General features: G+C 43.0%; 1 protein-coding gene across 1 annotated transcript; it reads right to left on the bottom strand.

Moving 5' to 3' along the window:
* Positions 1-1,067: 1,067 nt before the first annotated feature.
* cacnb3b (calcium channel, voltage-dependent, beta 3b) lies at positions 1,068-22,964 on the bottom strand. Its single transcript, XM_084015112.1, has 15 exons — positions 22,815-22,964; positions 8,343-8,462; positions 7,970-8,092; positions 7,731-7,852; positions 7,430-7,482; positions 7,093-7,112; positions 6,824-6,904; positions 4,555-4,613; positions 4,272-4,372; positions 3,947-4,098; positions 3,240-3,335; positions 2,978-3,148; positions 2,842-2,889; positions 1,302-2,747; positions 1,068-1,271 (listed from the first exon to the last, which is right to left on the bottom strand). The coding sequence occupies exons 1-13, from the start codon at positions 22,851-22,853 to the stop codon at positions 2,860-2,862; spliced, it is 1,167 nt and encodes a 388-aa protein (XP_083871238.1). The 5' UTR covers positions 22,854-22,964; the 3' UTR covers positions 1,068-1,271; positions 1,302-2,747; positions 2,842-2,859.
* Positions 22,965-23,282: the final 318 nt, after the last annotated feature.

Here is a 23,282-nt window from a genome sequence, read left to right as displayed (position 1 = left end):
TGTGCTTTGAATGTCCAAAGAATAATACCCCTTTTGTAGAAATGTCCTGAACTAAAACTTAAGCAAATACAAGGAGCTGGAATCTGTTTATTTTAATCGAAGGAAGGTACTGTGCTGTCTGTGCTCTCTGAGTTTCATCAAGTAGAAGTTATGTATCTCAAACCTGCTCCTTCAGAAATGAATGTGGGTGTCATTGGAAGCAAACTTCACGGTGGTCCTAACTAACTGCAGTGCATCGTTCTAAAAAGAGAGGAAAATACATATAAAGACATGCTTTCTGAGGCATTCTGAGTATAGAAGTGTGTACTGTCACTAAAACCCTCCTTCTTCCTGTTGGCATGTGTTGTTTTTTTCTGTGCAAATTGATAATAATAATACTAATAATATCTGCATATTGAATATACAGTATGTACAATTAAGCCTTGATACACGTATCCGTCTTGATTTACTCATGTGAGGATGGTCCTAAAAAGCCCTTCTGATGAAACATGAATACAATATGTCATGCACATACGTTCCATTATTTACATATGTGGTGTGTTAGCTGAGTTCTATTCTATCAGTCTTATATGATAAAAGCAGATGCATTGATGTCGAGAATCTGTGAATTATTGAATTGCACTCATTCTTTTGAGTATTTGCCCAATAGATTACTTAAACAAAACGAGGCAACCGGTGGCTTTATGCAAAGTGTGGATGAAGCTTTTGGTATTTGCAGCACAGGTATTTATTTAACTAGTGGAATGACTGGAAGTTGCAGATATTCTTAACGTATGTGGATTACATAATGCAATGTTCAGGGAAATAAGCAGTGGTGGATATGAGCATAAACAAAGCTACCACCAGAGGTCCCTCTACATAGGCCTGCCACACAGGTTTATTTTAGTTGCCAAAAAGTAAGGAGAATTCACTGGGCTTATTTGGGAAGTAAACCATCCCAATGTGTTGATGTGAAAGTGTTCTCCTCAGTGTTGTAGCACGGTGGTCTAGTGGAGGATGAGTGCTAATCTAGCTACTCCTTTTTCATCGAGCAACTTAGTTCCATCGATATACCGATATATAAGTTAGCTGATATGTTCCTGTTTCGTTTGTGGTCATATGTTTTATTTACTGTTACACATTCAGCGCACATGCTGAGGTAACATTAAATTGGGTTATTAATCTTTACATCTATTGTCTTTGGAAATCATACACTAAATCGACTATGGTGGTGTTTTATTATGATATCCAGTCCACTTGGAACCCTGAAGAACGTGTTGAAATCTCATTTCCTTCTCCTTTTGACAAGGATGTAAAATTACAATAAGCATCTGATGGAAATTACTGTTTAAAAAAAAAAAAAGTACAATATCTGGTTATAAGAGTCTGTTTTTTTCAAAAGATAAAAAAAGAAGATAGTCATTGTTTCAGTCTCAGATTTACAGATTTTCTTGAAAGGCATTATCTCGGCCAGTTTGGGCAGTGAACACCAGGTGCGTAAGACTGGAGCAACGCATCTGTCCTTTTTTGTTGTTTGTATGTTTACACGTGTTAAATATCACTGAATCTCCTAATATCTGGATGTGCTACACATTATGTGCAAATGATGTGTTTGTCAAAAATAATAATCATATCTGATAACCCCAGTTTTGGGTTAATATTGAAGGTCATGTTGTGGGATTTGCCACCAGCTGTATGCAAACGAACCTCAGTTATTGTAAATAATCCTTCGAGCATTTATACATTTACTGTGACAAAAGATGCATATAGACTGTTGATGTGCAAGTATGTGCTTGTCATGCATGCGTTTTGCATCACCGCATATACATATGTGATCAGCTATACTGAGTGCCAAGATATGAATTACAGAGATAGTAGTATAGTTAGTGACTGTAAAATAAAAAAGGGGGGAATAAAGAATACTTAAAAAAAAAAGGCTACTGGACAAACAAATTCAGAAAGCAAGTTTTCATTTACCTTGTGTGTCCCAACACAGATTATGCTCGAAACAATTGTGCCTTTGAGGAAAGATTAAGTTAAACTGGAATGACAGCTCACAGGGAGCTAAAGAGCCTGGTGTCATGTCACTCCCTGCACTCTTTGGCTGGAGGGGGATTTATCAAGAGAGGAAAACCCGGGGAAGCTACTCATCTTTGTATCTTGTGTTATACTGATTGCTATGCTACAGTTCTGTATGCTCACATACTCTGCCTTCACAGGTGTGTCATCTATCTACAACAACATCTGAATAAGCCTATGTGTGTCTGGGACAGCCGCTTCAGGGCGGCCTGATAACACATGGGCTGGCTCAGCGTGGTCAGGTGAGAGACGTGACTTCCGGTGTGAAAGCAGGGCGTTGGGAACAAGGTCAGGGTGGGAGGAAGGGTAAGGGGGAGGTGGCGTGCAGTGACTGCACTGCTGCACTGGTTTTTTGTCACCAGCAGGCGTGCAGCTGTAGAAAGCGGCCCTGAGTTGTCGCGTGGCGGTGGGAGCAGGGAGCTCGACCCGAGGGGGCAGCAGTGAGGTGGAAGCTCCTCTGTTGAATCTTCCTCCTCCCGCTCCTCTCTCTGTGTGTGTGTGTCTCCTCTTCCTCCAGCTCACCAACCCCTTGCTCTTTCTCTTCTCCAGGGACTCTTGTTCTCTTCTTCGTCTGGGGTGTGGTGGTGGCTGCCTTTGGAGAGTTGAGGGCTGCTGCTGCCCCCTGGTGGCGCCCTGGTCCCTGTGCTCTATGACCTCCTAGTTTGCTCCCGGCCGACAGCACGGGCTTCCTGCCGGTGGAGGAATTTCAAGAGAGTAAATAGTAGCGGCAGCAAAAGAATGAAGTGCACCAAAGTAAGAAGAGAGAAACCCATTTCTTCTCACCTATGTCTGTGGTAGTGATCATTCTATCAACTCTTGAGTCTCAGAAAACTAGTGAACGGACACAGGAAGCAGAACGGTTGTGATGAATATTGCAGCCGGAATGTTAATAAAAGCATGATTTGTGCGTTAGTCTTACCTGTTGGCTGGAGTTAGCTGAGGGCGGGGTAATCACGCTCTGGTCCAGTAAGGGGTTAACAGGGGCAGAACAGGGGAGGTGTGTAGCACGCCAGTAAATGTCCAGGTACTCCGCGAGATGTTCACACGCGTCCTCCAGCTGGTTCTCATCCAGGATGACGTCAAACATCTCCTAACGAGACAACGACGAAGTGACATCACCATAAAGATCACTGTATTCATTTCAAGCTTTTTCAAAAAGATTTTTGAGCAGTGTGACGTACAGGCGGACACTGTGCAAGCTTGTCCCCTGCCATCATCTGGACGTTGAGGTGTTTGCTCTGTGACTTCCCTCGAGATTTGATCAGCCTCTGAAGGACCTGTGAGATCAGCCGGACACAAAAAGAGTCAAGCTGTTTACAAAGGACAAATCCAAGTAATGAAGGTTGTCAAATGCACAGTTTGTGTTTAATTTCTCAAATCTTTCTTCTTTTCCGTAGTCGTTAAAGGGAACGCACCGCAGCAAATCATCTGAAGTCTGAACATAGTCCTCCTCTCTTTAAACATCCTATTAACCACTTGTTTTCATAGTCATTCAAAGCTCATGTCTGGACATTCGACCTTCTGTGAAACACTGTAGGACAGTATCTTATTTTCATTATCGATTGATCATTGCATTTATATAATGTCACAGAAATGACACATCTCAAGTTCACATCTCATAATTTTAAAGGTGACCTGTTGAAATATCTTGTTTTATCTGACCAAGACTATAAAACATAAAACAGATAAAAGCAGCAAATCCTCACACCGGAGCAGCTTTAAAGAGTTAACAACTACAATGATGAATCAGATTTTAAAATGGTTGCTTATTCATTCATTCACAATCATCTAATCCATTATTCCAATTTTTTAGCTCAAATTTGAAATAATAATCAGCAACAATCGAAGCCAAAGGTTCTTTGGGAAGTTTATGTGGGCGTTGCCATACTTTAGGCGATGAAACTTTAACGTAGACGATGATGGGAGCCAAAGACGTTTTAAGGAGCTGTGCTGGGTGATTGATGGTGTCTGCATCCAGGACGACCAGCTGGAGAGACTTGGCCAACTCGAAGATCCTCTCTATCTCACTCTGGACCTCAGCTGTCAACAAACCAGAGAAAGACGGGGCGTTGTACGAGATACTCCACAGAGCAACATCATTTACTCAGGTTTAGTACAGACTTAACATTAAAGAGAGAGGAGGCATCTATTCCTGGCAGGTATTCATCTTTATTTAGCACGAAAAGATCAAAGACAACGTTGTCGTCACTCACCGAGACTGGAGCGTGTGTTGGATCTCTCCATTATGGCCTTCTTGTTCAGCACCGAGCGCTTCGCCAGTGACAGATCAGCAGTCACACGTGTAATAGAGATCCTAAAGAAGAAGCATCTTATCACATCTCATCCATAACTGTTTGTATGAACTTGTCCTCTCCTCCGTCTAAAAATAGATCACCGTCACCGTGTGTCCTATGGACCATGAAACAGGCAGACTCAGCTCTGTAACTCGGCTACAGCGTTACTGTACACTGAAGCAACATACACAGCAGTACCCACCTGCCATCAAATCTGTGCTTCAGGAAGTCAAACAAGGCTTTCTGCATCATGTCTGTTACCTAGGCGACAGATAGGATGAAGGAAGAGGGGAGAGACGTTATGAAATATACACACCTATGCACACACCGCCCAACATTATTAGTCATATTTCTCACTCACTGTTGATTTTGACATCACTTTAGTTAAAGTCCCCTTGTTTAGCATTTATACGCATTTACCAGCCTCTACTTATAGGTGCTCCCCGCGGGTTAACAACCACATTATATGTTTATATGCAATAATAAATTCTAAATATGAGCCTTAACATAAAGTGTTGCCTTGATTGTTGAGTGTTAGATTTCACTTTAACAAGACAGCCAAGGCCAAAATTAGAAGACAAACAACTGAGCATATTGTAACAGGACAGAATCCAAATTATTAGAGTAACAATTCTTTGTTAAAATAAAGACATTCCTCATGAAAGAAGATGATGTTATCAGCACAGATATAAACACATTTTTTCACTTGGATGTTTGCTGATGACTGGGCGGGGTGATGTATGCACAGAGTCGACACTAGCATTACATTTCAGTGTAAAACGTACCAGCAGGATCAAAACTCGTATGGAGTCCTGATCCAATATATAAACGTGTAAGGTGTGATGTGTAACCTTGTTGCCTCCAGTGAGAACTTTTCAGTGTGTTTGCAAAATTAATCGAGCTTTGAATTTTTGTCTTTATAAAAACCATGTTAGATAAGCAAAGTGTGTTGTCTTCAAAGATGTGTGCAGAGGATGTTAATGGATGACATGGAGGGAGAGAGAGAGAGAGAGAGAGAGAGAGAGAGAGAGAGAGAGAGAGAGAGAGAGAGAGAGAGTCTGTGTGTTTGCATGTGCACTGTGAGGGAGGAGAGAAGCAGTCTATTTTCAAACAGTCCTGAAAAATGGATGGCCTTCAGAATAAGGCATGAAGAGCACAGTGGTGTCTACGACGTGACAGAGGCATGGAGGAACAGCAATGAGAGGGGGAGAGAGAGAGAGAGAGAGAGAGAGAGAGAGAGAGAGAGAGAGAGGGAGAGGGAGAGAGAGAACAATGGTGAGCATCCGAAAATAACATCGTTCACAAGAGAGACAAAGCGGAGAAAAAGGAGAGGGGAAGAGAGAGGGAGGCAGACTGGTGTTCACCACTGGAGCATCCCCAAAGCACATCACCAGAGCCATGCATAAATATTTCACACGCACAAAACAAACGGCTTGGCTCATAGCCGGCAGAGTCACAGAGCAGAGAGCGAGGCAAAGAGACATCATTGATGCGCAGAGACACTGTGACAACTCCACGCCTCCAAATTGCCATATTCTCAGATTGATCAAGTTTAAACGCATGTTTTGATACGTCGCACTCCATATGTGTCGAATATTACGGGCGTTAGCTAATATAAAGCAGCATGCATGCTGTTTTGTATCACTCAACATGGATCTAAGATTCCTGTTGTGCGTGCTATAATTTCATCAGGATGTGACTGTGGTGTTTAGTATCAGTGGTAATGGGATAATGGAGGCGAGAGTGATTCCCTTTAGATCAAACCAGACAACGTCCATATTGGACCAGACAACACAGTCCAGATTAAACTGGAACTGGAACAGACCCAAGAAGAAAAGACCGGAGACTGAGCTATATGTCACACACCTGGCTGGTATTAAGCAGTAGTCAAAGTGTATAAAATAATGATGAATATCCTAAATTACTCATTTTAAATTTAATTTTAGGCAGAGCAGTGCTTTGAGTTCAAAGCCAATTATCAGAAACCAAAATAATGGTGTATGGAGTAAAAAGGGCCTTGAATGTGTGAACCAAAATTTCTTAGAAATCCATCCAATAGTTGTCCAAACATTTCATTCCAAACCATAAATAGCAACTTCATGGTGGCAGTAAAGAAAAGGTGAGAGGATAAGTCAGGAGGATTCATCATGCATCCATGGATGTCTGTACAACATTTCATGGCAATCAAAGCTGTGGACTGACTGGCAGAGCCCTGCTGAAAACCAAGCAGCTAAAAATGTATCAATTTAGTGTCATGATGTGGTCTAAAGTAAGAAAATACTCTTGATGACTTGATTAATGACTAAAAGTCATAAAATGTAGTGTCTACGAGTAGTAAGCAAAACGGACTGTAGCTGACAGCGCTACGCTACAATATAGCTTATCCATATCTGGCAACATCCAGATAATTACTGCAAACACGAGACAATGGGCTGAACCAAACCGAAGAGCAGTATTGATGGATGTCTCACCTCGTAGCCTTTCAGCGAAGGACCCACCAGCACCACCGGCCTCATGGACGGGACCACATCATATGGAGGGACGTGCTCAGTCTGCACAGGCCACAAGCACATATAGGATTTGGACGTGGGAAAATATACAGTGTATAAGTGAATTTGCTGGAATAATAATTTACATAACAAACGTAGAAGCCAGATCCATAAAAATGCATCAAGTGTAGCAGTATGATGGAGGGTGTTCTTAAATAATTAATAAGGGAGAGGCCCAGTGAAGAACATACCTGTTTCTGCTTCTGTTTGGCTTTCAGAATAAACAAGATGAACATTAAACAAGGAGGATATAAGTGAGCTAATAAGTCATTTCTTCAGTAGAAAATGTTACTTTTAAGACTCCATAAAGAGTGTATTAGCAAACATGCATGCCATGCTGGACTGAGGAAAAGTACATTTAGATGAAGGCCCTTCAAGGACAACTATGTTGAAGCTAACAAACTATGTTTTCAAACACTCACATTACTTCTCCAAATGAACAGTCCAGAAATAGCCCTGTGTATAACACGGTGAGAGCATGCAGTCCAGAGCAGTCGGACACAGCAGGGCTCCTCCAGTCCCACTTACCTGCAGATGGCGGGGTGGACCTCCATCCTCCAGATGAAGCGTTCCCTCCTTTCCTGTGGAGCAACATAATGCAAAGCTTCACTATGCGAGAATCCCCTCAGGAGGCAATTTAGAAGGAACGACTTCCACAGACAGAGCAACACATGAGCAAGAGCTAGTTACGTCAACGGAGAAGGTTTTCAAAGAGTGTGTGAGACAGGAAGCTGGTGGAATTAGGACAACACAGAGAGACAGAGAGACAGACACAGAGTCAAGCAGAGGAGTGATAATAGGGATCTCACGGAGCTGTGCGACCTCTGACCTTGCTGCCGCTTTCTGCTCTTGTTTTATCCTCATGGCTTCGAGTTTGACGGGGCTCGGGATGAAAGTGATGTCGGCCCCTTCCTTCACCAGCCGACCAATCCACCAATCATTGTTGTATTTCTGCATGACAGTGAAACACGCCTTTTATGAATAAGGAGTTACGCTGCAAAATCTGTTTAATAGTAAAAGTCTTTATTTGCATGTTAAATGTTCATCTTAATGCTGAGCACGTCTCACCTCTTTTATGTGCAGGAAGTCTTTGGTTTCAAAGTTAATAGCGGCGCCTTGGACAGGACAGTCCTCATCAAGGGCCCCGCAGTAACTCACATTGGTTTTCACTGCAAACGCTACTGGTTTGGCCTGTTGACAGACATAAACAGAAAACACTATGCATTAGATACATTACAATAGTATCATTGCCTTTATGCTCAGCAACATATTTGGTTCTATAGACAAGTGAAGTCAAATCAATTTTATTTATGTAGCACAATATCACGAATCACAAATTTGCCTCTGGGTTTTAACATGACTCAGCTGTTTGAATACTGCTCCTCGGGAACTGAAGGCAAATTTAAAGACAAGCATTGACCTTTGACCCTCGGAACCTCACCTTGGCTCTCTCTAGCTGTAGCTGAGCCTGGCGCTCGGCTTCACGCCGAGACGCCTCCTGGTCCTCCTCCAGGGACAGGTCGGAATCCGAGGGTCGACTAGTGTAGGAATCGGCTGAACCCTGAAAGAGAGGAAGGCAGGAATAGAAAACAATCTGTTACAGTCCAGCCAGATAGGAGATAAACACACCACAGTGAGGTACCTAACGGCCCGTGGCAGCAGCATACGTCAAAATGACTCATGATATAGTAATAGACAGCTCTAATGTAGCTCCAAACAGATAACCTACATCTCCCTCCGTGTCTCCCATGTCTTTTTCGCTGTTCAACCTGTATCTGAACCTGCCTGTCCTTTCCTGAAGCCATGTGATACAGCTCGCAAGGACCAATACGTTCCTGCAGCTTTCCAAAGCAGCCATCTCAGGGGAACATGTGTGTGAGTGCTGCAACAACACCGACAACCGGCACAGGGCTTGTAGTCTATTTATCCACTCAGCCAGGTACACCAGATGTTGGCAAAGGCCCAGAAAAAAAACCCCTCTTGGACACAAGTCGAACAAAAGAACTGATGATGCAGGATAATGTAACAAAATCCATCTTTACATCCATTTACTCATCAAAATGCTGTAATGTCAAAATATTAAATCATTTGTTAATTTGAAAAAGTGTGTGTTGTATTTGGTGGCATCTTAGCAGTGAGGATGCAGATTGTAACCAACTGAAACTTGTGTGGTTGTGTGAAAACGTGAAAACGTGAATCTAAAACCAGTGTTTGGTTTGTCCCTTCTGGGCTACTGTAGAACATGTGAAGCAGAACCCGCTCCCTATGTAGAATATGCTATACATCACTCATTTAAGATAATGGAAACTCATTCTTATTTTCAGGTGATTATACACTCAATAAAAAATGCTAATGTATATTATATCCAATTTCTAAATGCTACACACTGTACCTTTAACACATTTAAATGACATAAAAATACATTCAAACACTTTTTGTCATTTAGACATTTGTTAATGTATGAGGGTGATTCATAATTAATGTCATGTCCTGCTCAGTCCGATGGTTATGCTTGTTTATTTAATTTCTTAATATCATTGATATTTAGTGCTTCCTGTTTTATTTTGTTACGACTGTCTGTTTCAGATCACTTCATTTCCTGCCTTTGTGGGATTTCCCGCCCGTTTTGATTGTCTGCCTGTCCCTTATTAGTCCTGTAGCCGCCACCTGTTCTCACTTCCCCAATCAGTCCTTCACTACATATACAGGCCAGCTCCTTTGTCACTTGTCAACATTTCTTTCTTCCTGTCTTGGTTTCTCTGTGCTTCTGGTGTTTTTGGATTAATCCGTTACCTACCTGCAGGACCTCAAATTTATTTTGGACTTTGTACATTTATTTCAACAACAAATCTCTGCTGCCTCCCAAGCAGAGTTAGAAGGGGAGATGTCATGAGTCATATCACTGGGGAACAACATGTGTGATAAAATCTGCTCTGCACTTTGCAAGAGGCTCACTAGCTGCTTCACGATCACAGAACATGAGGATGACTCATGGTTTCAATCATGATTTGTGTCACTGTCTGCAGGGAGGGGGTCATAGTGGCTTACTTTATGGGTGAGAAATACAACTCTGCAGTTATTCAAACTCTGGTCTTCATTCACAGAAACGGATGCTTTGTATTTAAATATGTTCAGCTGCCCTTCATTCGAGCATGCACACCCAAGAAGATTCGTCAGGCCGACCGCAACCAAAGAGCAACTGAGCGGACACCGTCCACTTATTTCTAGCGCCGTCTGCTGTAACCCGCCCAACATTGCTGCGCTTGTGCCATACTCCATAGCTCAAGGCCACGTCCTTTATTCAGTAGACATCGCTGCATCTTCTGAGACCACAATTAAAATAAATACAGGTTTTTGTTTGTAGCAACAACCTGGCATTTAAGAATGATACACAATTGTAGACATAATCCAACTGCCTTTCACTGCACATTATTGGTGTTTTTAAATGTGGAAAGCAAAAATATCCAGAACAAATGCAAACTGAATACTTCAGATACATGCAAAGATACTGGCTCATAGCACAGTATCCCATTTCTGAACAACACACAAAACAAGCAGCCTCTTTTCTGTAATGCACTGTAATGGAAAATCATTTTAAAAAACTAATTGGAGCACGCGTACAGTACAGACACCCACCCTCTTTACACATGTAAACCTCCAGTCTGATAAAGCTCACCTCACCAGTTACATTTGTGCTCTCACTCCATCAGCTCTCCCCCGGTGGCTGCAGTCCCAGCTGGGTGCAGGACTAGAAGCCTCCTCACATACCAGACAGGAGCACCCACATAAGATAAATATAGCTAAATAAAAACGTCATCTTTCCCCCCTACCTGTCTCTCCCCGCCTACACATTTCCATCCCTTCATTGCTTTTTCCCATGCCACAAAAAAAGGGGTAAAACTGTTTTGGTTGAATCCAATGCAGAGTTTGTGGATTTCATTTGAATATCAAAGGCTGCCAGAGGTGGAACAGAATCCGAAGAGTCTGCCAGCAGGAGAAACAAAACCTAATTAAAGCACATGAAGCTCTGCAGATATCGATATTCTGAACTACAGACAGAATCTTTTGCACAAAATATCTAGATATTCTTCACCTGCTACTGACCACACATTTATAAGGCTGCACATCTATATTGCTTTCATATGATGGACTATAGTGAAAATCCCTAGATTAAAAACAAAGCCAGGTAAGATTAAACATGTTCCCTTAGTTAAAGCACAGGATCGCCTGTCTTTTTCTCTTCTTGCTATCCAGATCCATGAAATCCTTTGTTGAAGCATCATGCTGCTTTGCCTACTGTAATACTGAATGGATTCCCAACAGGCTGGAATAGTGCAAAATGCCCAGATTGTCTGCTGTCTGGTGTTTGGATTTTTAGTTGTGCAAAATTGAATGTCAGATGCAAGGAATCAGATGATTATGATGCTAACGTGTATATATATTTGAACCATCATGTTCTCAAAGCCAGTATTCACACTGATAGATGAATATTGTATACTGTATTGAAGGATGATTACATCACTCAATATGAGCAGAATTTTGTGACCATTAGTATCAAGACGCTACGTGACTTGGTGGGTTTATCCCGTTAGATTGGTTTTCATCTTATCTCACTCATAGGAGTTTTACTGTCTCATTTGGTAATTATGTGTCTTGTGGTGTCCCGCAGGACTCGGTTCTGGGCCCTCTGTTATTCTCTTTATATCTCTTACCCTCAGGACAGATTATAAACAGATGCAATGTTGCTTATCATTTATTTATCATTCAAACCTAGTGAGCTTTTTAAGTTATCTAGGCTCCTGGACTGTCTTACTGCTATTAGGGAATACAGAGCAAATTATTTTTTACAACTCAATGACAAGATGGAAGTTCTGGTTATTGCTCCGCATGATGTTTCCCTGATGATCATGCAAATTATTGGGGCACTCTCAATATGTCATTTAACTTCCTTGCGGGCAGTTGTCTAAATCATGTCTTTTCCACAAGCGATGCTCATGTAATGCACGGATTCCGTCACTAAGCTTATCGTTATATAGTTTACAGGCGATCTAGGATGCTGCTGCCAGACTACACTCTAAGTCAAATAGACGGTCTCACATTACCCCCACACTCAAATCTCTTCTCTGACATATAGCACTTAAAAAGTCTCACTCTCGATGACAGAGCATTACAATGACAGACATATGTGGCTGAACTTCTTCACCCTAATTTATCTGCTCGCACCCTCAGGTAAAACATGTGAAATGTTCTGTCTGTCCCACGCACCCGCCTTAAGATACGTGCTGATCGAGCCGCAAAATGTAAAACATTTGTGTAAGCTGAATGGTCCTGGTCTGCACTAAATGCACTTATCGTGTACGTTACTGTGTGTAAGTTGTGGGAGGTTTTATCAAAGTCCTCTGCTTCCTTAGTTCCATGAAACTGTGAGATAAATGCCTGATATTCTCACATTAGCCTCGTTGGTAAATCTGACACATTCCTCTGTTGGGATAAGCGGTTCTCCTGCCTCCTTTTCTTTTTGTTTTATGTTTACTCTCCCTGTGCATCCTATGTGTGAGTGTATATTCTCCTCAGGGCGTGGCTGGCAGGTCTGTTCACTCTGCTCGTCTCCACCTCCTCCTTTTCTGATCACACCTGCTGCTGATCGTTCAATCACAGCTCACCTGCCACCACAGTACTTAACCACTGGCTCCACAACCAGCATGCATCGACGTCAGTTTATTCATTTGTTAACAACTGAGACTGATTTTTGCTTAATTGGCTTTTGTCTGCATACCTGCAATCCTGACTCTGATACAATTCGACCAGTATAGACTGATCTGACTCAGACTTGGAAATCAAAAACCTTCAGCGTGCTCCATTTCATCAAGGAAATCTGCTCGGACAACATGAACAAGTACTGAAAACATCCTCTGAACAACAAACTGAATTCAGTCTCTCAGCTGAACTCATAATCCACCTCCCGTCTCCTCTCCTCATAGACTCATAGACTCTCCACCGCTCGAGCATTGGCTTGACTTGGGCCGAGGCTTCAACCACAATCAGTTGGTGGAAATGACTTTTGAGACGTTTGTGGTCACACGTGTTCGACTTCGTCACGGGTGTGTCTCCGTCCCAATGTAACAGACATTCTCACCAATAATGACTAGTTTCTCAAAGCTGTGCACTTGTTGCAATATCAAACCCCTCCCACATAGTCTGCTGACCCGTTAGTTCACCACGTCTTTCATCTCCATGGTAACCCTGCTGATGCTGTTCATATTGTTGTTCATATTGTCCAGTTTTCTTTGTACAAACAGGGCAGAACAATTCAACCAGTATACTATGGACCCATCTGACTTGGAAATCAAAAACTTTTTTTTCCGTGTGCCTCAATGTATCTCCTGTCTGCTGTGTCCTGTGTGAGTTTGTCTACATCTGCGGTTTAATCTACAAAACAGTTTTAACAAAACCCGCTTTCTGCAATACTCACTGCCCATTTGAAAGAGTTTTGGCTTTGGGGATTATTCCATCTGTTCATACATCCTTCCTAAAGTGCTTCGAATGTAAGTGCAAAAATATATTCCAAAGTGTTTGCCTACTTAATCAAGTGGGCACATTGCTGAGCTGAATGGCTGAGTGGAAAGATGATAGAATGACTTGAAGACTATAACGAGTCAAAATCCACCATATTCAACAGATGGACCTCTGAGGCACAAGTTCAATGTAAAGCTGTAAAGAAGCCGATGCAGACTTGAGCTGGACACACTGTTAGTGTGCAGTACGGCCAGAGAAGATGAGGAGGGAGGAAGAGAGGAGAGAGAACAGGGGGGAGACGCTGGCAAAGTGAGTGAACAGAAACGGACCTCTGCTGAGACGAGAGTGAGACGGATGAGGAAGAGGAGAGAAAAACAGGACATCTCGGAGCAGACAGGCAGGGGACTCGTGGATGAAGAGACTTAGTTTGCATGCGGAGTGATTAAACAGAGAGGTGAGCATCAACAGCATACCTTGTTACAGATGAGTCCTGTGGCGCTCGAGTCGGAGGCAGACATGCTTCTGCTGCCAGCGCTCTTTCCCCCATCGCATAGACCCCCCCCCCCCCTCAACTCAGCCCGTGGTTACAAGGGGGGAGAGAGAGGGAGTTGTGCTCAGCCTAAGTGCTTCACAGCTGACGTTGCCGCGTTGTCTCAACAGCCATTTCCTATACAAAATTGATGCCCGACTGCGGCACTGGTGGGTACACGCCTGCATACTGGTACAGTACGGTGGGTTGCTTCAGCTTCGAGCCTCCCTTTCTTCTGCTCTCCCCTCCCTCCCTTCCCCTCCCCTCTGCTCCCGTGAGTCGCCCCACTACACAAATCATGTATCCCTCTCCAGCATTACATTAGTACATTCCTCTCATGTCTCTTACGTGCTGCTCTAAGAGATCCTGAAAAAGTCACATAAAATCAACCGGGGCTGGTCCGGTGTTTAATCTCCCACTGCAGAGCATCATATTCACTGGGCCCAGATAGATCATCTATAAATAATCCGTTATGTAAGCCATGTTAAGTGATAATAACAATAACCAAGGAAAAGGCTGAGAGACGACTAAGACCGCCATTCCTCTGCCAATTAATGGCTCTCTCTCTTTTTCCCACAACACAAAGGGTGTGAAGGTAGCAGAGGGAGACACGACCAGAGGAGGACGTGAATGGAGAAATGAAAAGACAAAGAGGAATAAAGGAGGGCAGGGCTGTGCCCGCCTGCCTGTCTGCCTGCACCGTCCTCCTGACAGGAAGGTGATGCATGAGTCTACAGAACAGAAACGCAGCGATGAGTCAGCAAGCAGCCATGTAGAGTCCATCAGATGTCTTAATAAGCCAGCAGAGAGGTCTCTATTGTAGGAGACGAGCCTCGTTGTTCCTGGCTGGCCTGCATGCCTCTTCTCCATGTTGCCCCCAGGCACCGAGGACCCTACTTTCAGCATCCATTATGCTGGCAGCATGCGCTCTCTCACCCTCATTCAACTTTGGCTGCTTAAGAATGAAGTGCACTCGACCAGGGCTTTTAGCAAAAAAGTGTCTCAGGGCTATATTTCTACATGGCTTTTAAAATTAAAGGGAAGCAAGCATACAAACACACACACAAACACACACACACACATTGTTGAAGTGCAACTAACTCCCTTGGATGCCTCTGGAGCTGAGAAGATAGGGGGACTATTTTCATCATTAGTGTTGTGCATGAAGCAACCATTGAGTAACAGCTTTTTAAACAGCGGGAGAGGAATGCAAAGAAGGGGAGGGAGCAAACACACAAAAAAAGAAAAAGAGAGCTAGAAACAGAAGAAACACACCTGAATCGCAAATTAGTTTTAACTTAAACAGGGGGAAATCCTGAAAGGAGAGTTTTATAAATGTGTATCATGCCGTGTGTCGTCACTTTTAAGCTCCTTCACTTGAAATGCAGAGAGGGAGATAGAATGATAAAGACAAGGGGAGAACAGGTACAAAGACAGATAAAGGCAGCAGGAGGAAGGCAGCCAGGACAACAGAACCAGAGATTAACGGCACAAACTTTTTTTTTTTTTTTTTTTTTGCTCTTCAGTCAGTCTAAATATAGCTATCCTCTCCTTCCACACCTCCCATCACAGACTGGGGTTGGCAGTGGGGAGAGGATAGCAGGGGATTGTCAAAGTTCACTGAATTCCCTCAAGAAAGAGCAAAGCAGATTTGAGACTGGCTCAGCTATATTCACCGATGCCAGATAGCCCATCTGAATGTGAACTAAGTGGCTGAGAACAAGGACAGACAGCCACTGAGGCTCGTCTCTGTTCCAGCTACATGGATCCAAGTCTCTGCAGCAATGGTACAATATGTTGTTATTCCTCTCTCCAACAGGATGATATTACATCGAGTGTTGTTCAATCCTCCTGGTAATATGATGCAGGTGTACTTCATAATGTTTCTTTTTTTAGCACTTACCTTCAAAGTTCACACAGGCTCACGATCAAAACAAGATCATGGTTAGGTATGCTAATTCCCAGCACGGCAGGGTGCTAATAACAATACTTTTCCCTCAAAATTCTTTACTTTGAGGGATAAATCCTGTTTTTGCTTCCAAAGTTATCAAATAATAAATGTTGTCTACACAGAAGCAGCTATAAAGCTTTACCTCAATAAAATATGATCTAATCTCTGCAAAATATGTTTTAAATATCTGATTGAAGATCAAAGTAGATGATTTCCTACACTCATGATGCTGCTACAGACACATTTCGGTTGGTACCAAACGTGTATTAACGTTTGATACTGATATGAGTAATTATTTATTTTCACAAAGTATTTTTTTATTAGTTTATTTGTGCAACATTGCATTAATTATGCAGAAAATAAAAAGATGAGTGCACCAGATTTGTATCTGTAGTCCCCAAAACAAGTAGATACAACAAAATACAAAAATGTTATAGGTAGACACAAAAACAACTAAGTACTCACAAAACGAATAACACCCTACACACACACACACACACACACACACACACACACACACACACACACACACACACACACACACACACACACACACACACACAAAACAATATAAAAACCACTCAAAAAGATGAGAACAGATATTCTCTATATGAACGTGATAAAAGGCATCCTACATGATAAAGTTTATGATACATAAGGCATCCTATACAATTATTCATGGTACACAACAATATTTATGTGGAATACACTATGCAATTGATTATACATAATACCTACACTATTCAATACAAGTAAAGTAAAATGTATGCTTGTGAAAGATATTTCTATTGGCTTTTTTTTTTACTGAATATCATAATATAGCGCCATATGAAAGGAAAATCAATGATTTCCCTCAAATGCATTAAAACTAAAGTAACGAGCCTGTTAATGATGTTGAAATGTAAGGAGTAAAAGCAAAATGTCAGAAAAATAAATAAGTATAAGAAGTATTTGCCTTCATTACTTCCCACCTCTACTCTGTGGCTTTGGGCACGTCAGAGAAGAGTTCCAGATATCCCCACAGAATCTGGAGATTTTTAAGCACAGAAACGTTTGCAGTCACCCGTCCACACCTCCAACCTTTTGACTCGTGAAGATGCACCTTGCCATCTGCATGCTCCGGGAGCTGCGGCAGCGTTACAGATGGAGGTGGATCATCCGGAGTCAGAGAGGCAGTGCAACCGGAGTAGGGCAGAGTGGATCAATAGGAGAGCCACCCAGATTGATACTCCATCCTGTCCCGAGCAGCTCCGCCCTCCTCCTGCTCTAATGTTGCCCCATGATACTTTCTCCCTGACTGTAATGAACCCTCGGCAGCCTATAAATAATCACTTTGAACGCACGCAACACAGCTGCTTTTATCAGCAAACACACCAAGTGTGCTGCAGTCTGTACGGCTGATTAAAAACTGGAAACATCTCGTATGAGCCAAAGAGAAAGCCCTCACAGCAGCAGCAGCAGCAGTCTATGGAGGTCTAAAAATGAGAAGAAAAAAAAAACTCTTGTCTCAGCCAACCGCAAAGAGAGAAGCTACTGATGCAATGAGGACAATGTAATGACGGCAGTGAAGTTGGCACGCAGTGGAGGAAGAGGAGCAGTCCTGTCATGGATCTCTATCTTTCATCTCCGCTGTGGACTTGGTCTTGCCGGCTGGGCTGCGCATACTTAGGCTTTCATCCCCCCAGGGATCCCTCAACCTGACTTCTCCAAACTGCTTCAAAGTGCGGAGAGGCTGGAGCTAACCCACATAAAGCTGTGTACCTACAGTGCAGCACATAATGGCACCGCGCCGCCGCATCCTTCATTAAATCCGTTTGTTCGACGCTGACCTGATTTAAGTTGAGTTAGGCCTAATTGGTGCGTCTTGGCGAGTGGGCTGAGCTAACTGAGGGAATGTCAGACGTATCAATATGTAATGGCGCCCTACATATTTGGGTATTCCAGCTTTTTACACCTAAAAACAGCGCGTTCTAATTAACGCTTGATTCTTAAACATTTTCAGTGACTACACGGGGCTTAATGAACGTGCATTGGTGTGATTGCAGAAGTTCCAGCCAAGAAAGACGGATGGACCAACTGGAAATATTGTCCTAGATAAGACCAGCCAAACACACAAAGAACAAATGAGAGAGAGCATTCTTCCTTGCGTTCTTGATTTTTAATTAGTGAAACATGTTTTTTTTTTTTTTTTTTTTTTTAAAGGCAGTGTTTCTAAACGGAAACTCAAACAGAAGCTGAAATGGAATCTTTGGCCCTCTCAACATTGCTGGTTCATCAAATTTAATCAAGGCATTGCACACTGATGCGCCAACACACACACACATATGCATGCATGCACAAACACACAAAGCACTTCGCTCCTCACGGGATAGGCTTTTAGTGCTCTGTCTCATGCAGTATTTAATTGACCCCACACAGGAAGCCTAGCGGTCCCAAATGCACTCCCCCCCCCACCCCACACACACACACACACACAACCAGAGAAAGCGTGAACGCCTTCAAGTGTGCCCACAGCTCCCCACCACTGCTCCTCTGTCACACAACTGCACTAAATGCCATTTTCTGCTTTAGTGCAACTCCAGACTTTCCACAGAAATGTCAGCGATGAGGGTGAGGCATTTGGATGAAGACATCAAATTTGGTCAAGAAAACGAATGTAAAGAAAAAGAAAAAAGATTCAGCCATGCCCCACTTTGACAGCCGCATACATCCACTCACATTTCTCAAACTCTCACTCAAAATTTTACAGAAGCAGAGTTGAAAGGCTTTTACTGTTTCTTCAAAGTGATACATTTTCTTTTAATCACGATCTATTCAGTTATTATTCAAAAGCCACAGATGGATCTATTGTTAGGTTTACAGTGGCCATCAATGTGATTTGCAGCAGTGATAAGACGCAGAAGAGATAGCAGCGTACTTACTCGGTTGGAGGTAGGAGAGCACACTCCCCGTCTCTCTCACTCGCTCGCTCTGCTAGTCGGTCATGGTGTGCTCTCTCTCTCTTGGGTAACACTGAAGTGTACTGTAGCGTGCTTGTAAGCAGTCTATCCCTCTCTCTTTCTCTACATCTCCCCCCTCCTCTCTTATTCTCCACCACTCTCCGTACACAACCCTTCGCTACGTCAGTGAGGCTCTCTCTGCTCTGCATATCGTCCTTCCCATCCTCTCTGCCTCTCCCCTCGCCTACCTTCATCTCCACCTCGCACGTCCAACGGGACTCTGCAGCTGCAGCTGCATGTTAAGTTCATTCAGGAATGTCTGTCTAAAGAAATCAGCATTTTTCTCATTAACATCTTGGGATTCAAACAAGCTCATAATGGACAAAAGTATGTGGACGCATGAATATTACACCCTTTAGATTATTATTACAAAATAGTTAAGATGCCACCTCCACTCTTCTGTGAGGATTTTGGAAGCCGACTGCAGGCGTTTGCATCCATTCAGCCACCTGAGCAACAGGGAGGTCACACTAATGGTGGGCGAAGGTCATGACTGACCAATTTGTGTTCCAAATAAGAACCTGTTCAAATTGTGTTCAGGTTTAAGTCGGACATATTATTTCACATTTAAGTCCGGAAACAATTTTTTTTTTATGCAAATCGCTTTGTGCATGGGGTCAATGTCACAAATGTGCAAGGTTTTCTAAAATAAAATTGTATGCTGTATTACCACAAGTAAGTGGACAGTGGTCTCTTCAACCATGTTGTGTAAATTACACACACATTGTGTCATAGAGGAATATCATCCATTTCTACAGTCCTGCAGCATTGTGTTTTTAACCACTGAGGATTTCAACATGTCAAAAGTCATAAGTTTAGAGACGGGAGGCGGTCTGGTGGCGTTGAGGGGATACGGGAGCCGTGTAAGTTGTCTCTGTTGGACATGTGGAGGCGTCCCCACTGCAGATGTCACGGCTGGCTGTACTCTGACACCTGCTCAGCTACACTACGTGTGCAGATGTGGATGTAAAAAAAACATACCAAATCAACTTAAAATCTCAAGACACGAAGATCTTTTTCATTATTTAATTTGTGTAAAAACGCTGTGCGTAAGATAGAGTGCGGTAACATGCATCTAAAAGACAGACAGCATAAAACCATGACTACGGGTGATGTGAAAAGCTCCAGCAAAGTTGAGATTCATAATTCATAGGATAGATTGCAGGAAACAGTGAGGCGGAGGAGGGAAAAAAGGAGAGAGAGAGAGAGAGAGAGAGAGAGAGAGAGATGGAGCCCACATTCATTTGACTGCTGCATGAGCAGTAGAATGTGAATAAAACATGAATGAATGAAGGTTTGAAAGTTAAACTCCACAGCGCTTTGCACCGAGCGTGAGACAGGCAGGGAGGGAGGGAGAGCGAGCAGCTTTAGTAGCTGCACCCAAGCATTGAGTGCAGCTGTCTGTCAGTCTGTCCCATAAGAAGCGCCTCTGTGGGCAGAGCTGCTGCTGCATTATGGATGAGGGGCTATTTTAAGGTACCGGGGATGCTGCGTTGATTTTTTAGTGGAGGGAGATGACACCTGGCTGCTGCCAAATCCTTTCATGAGGTTCGTACAGCGCGTGATGGGTTCAGACATGCAGGTACGGAGTGCGTTCCAACATAGACCTGATCCCCGTTTGAAGTGCACACGCCAAGAGGAGGGAGGAGGTAAACAGACCGGTGGGATGCCAGCGAAGTGACTGATAGTGTCACCAAGCAGCTCTTCACACAGACAGTGTACTTTATGCATGAAGAGCACGCACGCACAGCACATTACATAACGTCTGGTGTGGTTTTTGGTCTCTGGGCTGTTGGATTACGGCCTCGGGATTGGACGCTTCCACCAACCAGTCATGTTGCTGCATCAATCCATGTCTGCCCAAAATGTCATCACTTCATTATTTTATCCTGTTGGACATTTGTCTGAAATTGTCAATAATAGCATTTCAAATCTTGAGTTATGGCCAAACACATGTCTTGTGAGGTCACAGTGACCCTGACCTTTCACTTCTGGCCACCAAAATTCAAATCAGTGAGTCCAAGACCAAGATGACATTGAAACTCCTTCACGGCGTTGTTGAGATATTGCGTTCACGAGAAGGGGACGGGCGAAGGGACAGTCTGACGGAAAACCCGAAAACAACAGTGCAAAGGCATAAAAATGCAAAACATTAGTCGGCAATCAAAAATCGAATTGAAATGATTTACAAAGTACAATTAAGCAACAACATTAAACAACACAAATTCCCTCGGCAAACTATTGTTTTCTTTCTGTCTTATGCTACAACCGAAATGTCATTATATCGGACAACGTTTTTTGTTGCTCACTTTCCAAAGAACTCAAGTAACTCTTCCCTTTCCTCTAGGTTATTCCAAAGCAAGAGTCTCAAACCTGCACCAAATGTTATGTAACCTAAATAAGATGGCACAAGTCATTTTGCTGCTTGTTTTTCAAGGGGAGATGCTTAATTAGAAGTGGGAAAGAAAACCTGCTTTAACATGACACTGGAGAGACTTTTAGCACGCCGGATAAATCTCCTGCAGAGAGCCTGACTCGACCCCCCGCGGTGGTGAATTTTGCAATCATCTAGCTCCTCTAGAGGACCTTTCCCCAGCTGGCAGCTCGGTCAAGATCATGTGCTTTGACTTTTGAAGCGCCTTCAACACACTCCAGACTCTCTGGGTGGAAAAACAAGCTCATAGAGGTGCAGATGGATGCCCCAAAGGTGTCCTGGTTGATGGATTATCTCACAGGAGGGCCACAGTGTCTCAACCTTCAGCAATTTGTTTTCTTTATGTCAAATAAAGTCTCATTCTCTCTATTTGTATCTTCAATAAGTCAGAGCAGAAGAGTGTCATGGTAACCCGTTTAATGTTTAGGACGGTCAGGCTCAAGCAGCCGAGGCAGAAACCCTCATAGCGAACACACAAACCATAAACATGAATGGTTATGAAACGTTGTTGTGCATTATTGTATTATTATTTCAACACACTTTTCTTTATTATAACAGAGTTCTCTGTTCTCTGTTCAACAGCTAATAGTGGATCAACGTTATCGAGAGAGAACTGATACATTTGGAAACATGGGATTACAATTCTGAGTCATTGAAGTGAATGACATCATGCATATTGTATTTACAGCTATCACATCATCTATTGCTACACATAACATTTTTACAGTAGGTAGTTTTACTCGAAATGCCCTTCTTTAATTGTTTGTATTTCCCAAACTTAAATATTTTCTTTGCACAAGCGTTGCCCTCACTTATGACTATAAATATATATTTTTAAATGTGAATATTAACCTTTTCCTGGTGTCATTCTGTTCCAAAGCGTACTGAGAATATTAATTACAGTAAGAATATAATTCAACCCCATTAGCCAGCAGGTATAAGTCGGTCTCACGTGTACTGAAATGACATTAAGTATGAAGGGGAGACTTGTTGACAGTGGATTGATTTGTCTGTACCGAGCAGCTAGAATACTAATGTGTTCTCATTCAACAGTAAACAACTGTTTTATGACTGCATGTAAGTGACAGAAATATTATGAAGCTATAGCCTCAATGAATCTATTTCTCTCAGCACCCTAAATAATAAGGTGGAAGCATGTGCTGGATGATCGTCTTCATCTGTTGCTCCAGCTGACCAATTATTCTGTATTTGTTGTTTAATAAATGTTTACCGTGCACATGTAAAGTACCACTGCAGCCCACCTTGTCCCTAATCCCTGCTGGCAGACTGACAGCGCCAACGCATGCCTCCGATCCTCCGAAGTGAAAGACTCCCAGTGAGGTCAGCCTGCCTAATTTCATCATCGCTATCCAGGAGCTGCTTTGTTTATGTGTGATGGGACAGCAACGACGCATGCATCTTGGTTTCAAACCCCTTTAGGAATAATCTTTTTTTTTTTTTTTAAACAACTGAAAACAACCCACCTCGTTGAGCAGAAAGACGCTTGAATTGGTCAGGGACATCCGCAGTAGACGTGGATGTCGGTCTCCTCAACTTGGGTGTGAAAGCCACAGTTTTTTTGTTCTTGACGGCAAAAGGCATGAACTAAAAGCAGAGCACCGCGCCTCGTCCAAACATCCCCCCCACAACACAGCAGAGAGAGAGAGACAAACGGGGCTCCGGCGGCGTCTCAGCGCTTCATCTGGATGTGAAGCTCCGGTGGAATGAAACCTCTCGTTTCTGGATCCACGGCATGATCAATGACTGTACACAAAGCCATAGGCAGACGGACACACGGATGGATGGATTACAGCTTTCTTAATAAATTATGCACGACCCGCACATTTCACACAGCCAAGTCCCCGAGAATTTTCTGCGGCTTTTAGTCCGCTTGCTATTTTTGAATTTGAATATGCGATGATCGAGTTTTTGGCAACAGTCCCTCTTGAATT

The sequence above is a fragment of the Eutrigla gurnardus genome, assembly GCF_963514095.1.
Source record: "Eutrigla gurnardus genome assembly, chromosome: 8".
Lineage (NCBI taxonomy): Eukaryota > Metazoa > Chordata > Actinopteri > Perciformes > Triglidae > Eutrigla > Eutrigla gurnardus.
Note: the sequence above shows the minus strand (reverse complement) of the source record. Positions and strands in the feature narration are given on the sequence as shown.

What these genes read in the sequence shown, in the direction of transcription:
- cacnb3b (XM_084015112.1), bottom strand. Translation starts at nt 22,853, where the DNA reads ATGTCCCTGACCAATTCAAGCGTCTTTCTGCTCAACGAG. An exon ending in GCGTCTTTCTGCTCAACGAG is followed by an intron (nt 8,463 to 22,814) that starts GTGGGTTGTTTT and finishes CCTCTCTTTCAG; the next exon opens with GGTTCAGCCGATTCCTACAC. An exon ending in CAGCTAACTCCAGCCAACAG is followed by an intron (nt 2,890 to 2,977) that starts GTAAGACTAACG and finishes TCCGTTCACTAG; the next exon opens with TTTTCTGAGACTCAAGAGTT.